The sequence below is a fragment of the Salvelinus fontinalis genome, unplaced genomic scaffold (genome assembly GCF_029448725.1).
Source record: "Salvelinus fontinalis isolate EN_2023a unplaced genomic scaffold, ASM2944872v1 scaffold_0591, whole genome shotgun sequence".
Taxonomy (NCBI): domain Eukaryota; kingdom Metazoa; phylum Chordata; class Actinopteri; order Salmoniformes; family Salmonidae; genus Salvelinus; species Salvelinus fontinalis.
The window spans coordinates 19,707-22,500 of record NW_026600800.1 but is presented as its reverse complement, the minus strand read 5'-3'; the positions used below and the strand labels follow the sequence as shown (position 1 = coordinate 22,500).

The following is a 2,794-nucleotide window of genomic DNA, read 5'->3' as shown; positions in this document are numbered from 1 at the left end:
TGTGTATATATAATGTGTATATATAATGTGTGTGTATATATAATGTGTGTATATGTATAATGTATGTATAATGTGTGTGTATTTATAATGTGTTCCTGTGTGTGTGTATAATGTGTGTGTGTGTGTATGTGTATATAATGTGTGTGTGTGTGTATATATTGTGTTCCTGTGTGTGTATATATAATGTGTATATATAATGTATGTGTGTATATAATGTGTATATGTATAATGTATGTATAATGTGTGTGTATTTATAATGTGTTCCTGTGTGTGTGTATAATGTGTGTGTGTATGTAATGTGTGTATATAATGTGTGTGTATGTAATGTGTGTATGTGTATATAATGTGTGTGTATATAATGTGTGTGTGTATATAATGTGTGTGTGTATATAATGTGTGTGTGTATAATGTGTGTGTATGTAATGTGTGTATATAATGTGTGTGTATATAATGTGTGTGTATATAGTGTGTGTGTATATATAATGTGTGTGTGTATATAATGTGTGTGTATGTAATGTGTGTGTATGTATATAATGTGTGTGTGTGTGTATATAGTGTGTGTGTATATGTGTGTATATATAATGTGTGTGTGTATATAATGTGTGTGTGTATATAATGTGTGTGTATATAATGTGTGTATATATAATGTGTATATATAATGTGTGTGTATATAATGTGTTCCTGTGTATATATAACGTGTATGTATATAATGTGTGTGTATATAATGTGTGTGTATGTAATGTGTGTATATATAATGTGTATATATAATGTGTGTATATAATCTGTTCCTGCTTCGCCTGTAGCACAACTACAGCTCCACCCACCTCCAGACTCCAAGGTTGCTAAGGCGATGGACTCTGAGGATTCGGACGATGACATCATCGTGTCTCCGTCTCGTCTCGTGGGAAGGAGAGAGGAGATCTACTTCTAGACCAGAGCGTTGCACTATGGGATATGAAGTGTGTGTGTGTAGCTGGGTATGCAGGCTTTTACTCCAGCCCTACACCAGATTCAATCAAGGTCCAGAGGACATGCTGATAAGTAGAACCAAGTGTGTTTTGGTAGTGCAGGGCTGGAACGAAGTCCTGCACGTGCAGTAGCTCCCCGGGATGGGGAGTGGCTGTAATGATGATAATGATGATAATCCTGAACATACCCAGGAGGGTTGCTTGGCCAGCTCTCTGCCCAATAAATCTCTGTTCTGATACAGATCGTTTTTTATGTTGCCAAAGTGCCTGAGAGCCTGAATATAGATTATTGATGGTCATAAACAAACTTATAAATCATGGAGTGTATTGGAGCGACTTTTAATTCACGTCGATCAATAGAAACACTGCTGATCCAAACTGTGAACTTATCATCTTATTCTACTGCAATATGACGCTCAGAGGAGAGTGTGTGCGCGTGACTGGTATGCATATTTTTGTTGTTGTTATCGTGCCTTGAGTTGTGTTTATTATAATAGCTGTAATCCATGAACGTAATGTTTTATCTGATTAAATTAGTATCTTTCCTTATATCGTAAAACACTTCAGAGGTCACGTGGTGTTTCTTTCTTTTTTGATGAAAAGGTGTGTTGTCCAGTACGACAAAACACATCAACTGGGTTTTACCGTTACCGTTACTCCATCGGAAGGGGGGGGGGGGGTCTGCGTATTGGCGCATTCAACACCGCTCCGCTCTGCACACATGGTCGACAGATCTATTTGCAGAGCGAGCTGCAGTGAGAAGCTTTGTCCTGCTAGGGGGTTTTCGAGCTCGTGTTTGCTTCGCCCTCCAAATTCGTTAACGGTGAACAATGTAGCAGCCGAGGACGACGTTTCATCACCGGGAGGACATTTAAAACGAACCCCCACCGGGACCGCTCGCTGAACGGATGTTAAATCTCATAATTTCATTGGAGGTCATTTAAAATTGAACTCCCCCTTCTCATTTGGGATCTAGAAAAGATAATATTTGATTCGTGGATATTTCGTCGGACGAATCTAACCGCAATGTAACGGCGTTTTTAGAGTGATGCGCTGTCGTTCTAAGAGTGGGTGTCCGTTATTGTTCGGTGAGATGTGAGAGAGTTGTGGTGATTTCTGCTGCAGTCCTGCTGTTCTACATCGGCTCTAGAAGGAACAATAGCCTACAATCTGTGGGTGATTCGGTAGTTTGGTGGTGCAACCGCTAGGTTTCACAGGATAAGTGTTCACGTTGCAAAATGAGACTTGGCTACATTCACACATAGTTTGGAGCAGAATATGGATTTTTCTGTCGTCCTGGCTAAGAGTTGGGAATGCGGTAATGGAGAACCGGAATAATCCAATATAGCCTAACCGCTCATGGCTGGAATAAACGAATAGACCCGAGGGAACGAGAATGTTGGCGGCCCTGGAAATTGTAGCCTGCAACACCGTAAATCAATCAACGACCGACTGAGTAAACGAATTATTGCTGATTTGCCTGTGGCGTCGGTCGACGGTAGCATACCCTAAAACAAACCGTCAATAACGGTTAATCGATATTTGAATTGATGACGGAATCACATCGATGATAACAACCCACTCGGCGCACTGCACTACTCCGCGTTCAGAAGAGAATCATATCCTCTGCGTGGGCGTTGTAAGCGGTGTTGTTGACCGGGAGAGGACGCATCATATTTCGGTCTGACAGATTGGTAGTGACACCGGCGGGGTCTGTGTGTGAGAGGATGGCAGCGGTAGTGAACTACTCTCCCCCATGGTGGGTCAACCTGCTCCACCGCCTCCCCCACTTCAACCTGCAGTTTCAGACGGTCAGCAGCGACTTC

The 2,794-nt window shown here is 41.6% G+C and overlaps 1 protein-coding gene across 1 annotated transcript in view; it reads left to right on the top strand.

Moving 5' to 3' along the window:
* The window catches only part of LOC129846583 (IQ domain-containing protein E-like), a 35,180-nt gene extending 34,070 nt beyond the window's left edge, over nt 1-1,110 (top strand). Inside the window, exon 20 of the mRNA XM_055914528.1 lies at nt 804-1,110. Coding sequence (XP_055770503.1) covers nt 804-931 — 128 coding nt within the window. The 3' untranslated portion in view covers nt 932-1,110. The remainder of the gene's footprint in view (nt 1-803) is intronic.
* Nucleotides 1,111-2,794: the final 1,684 nt, after the last annotated feature.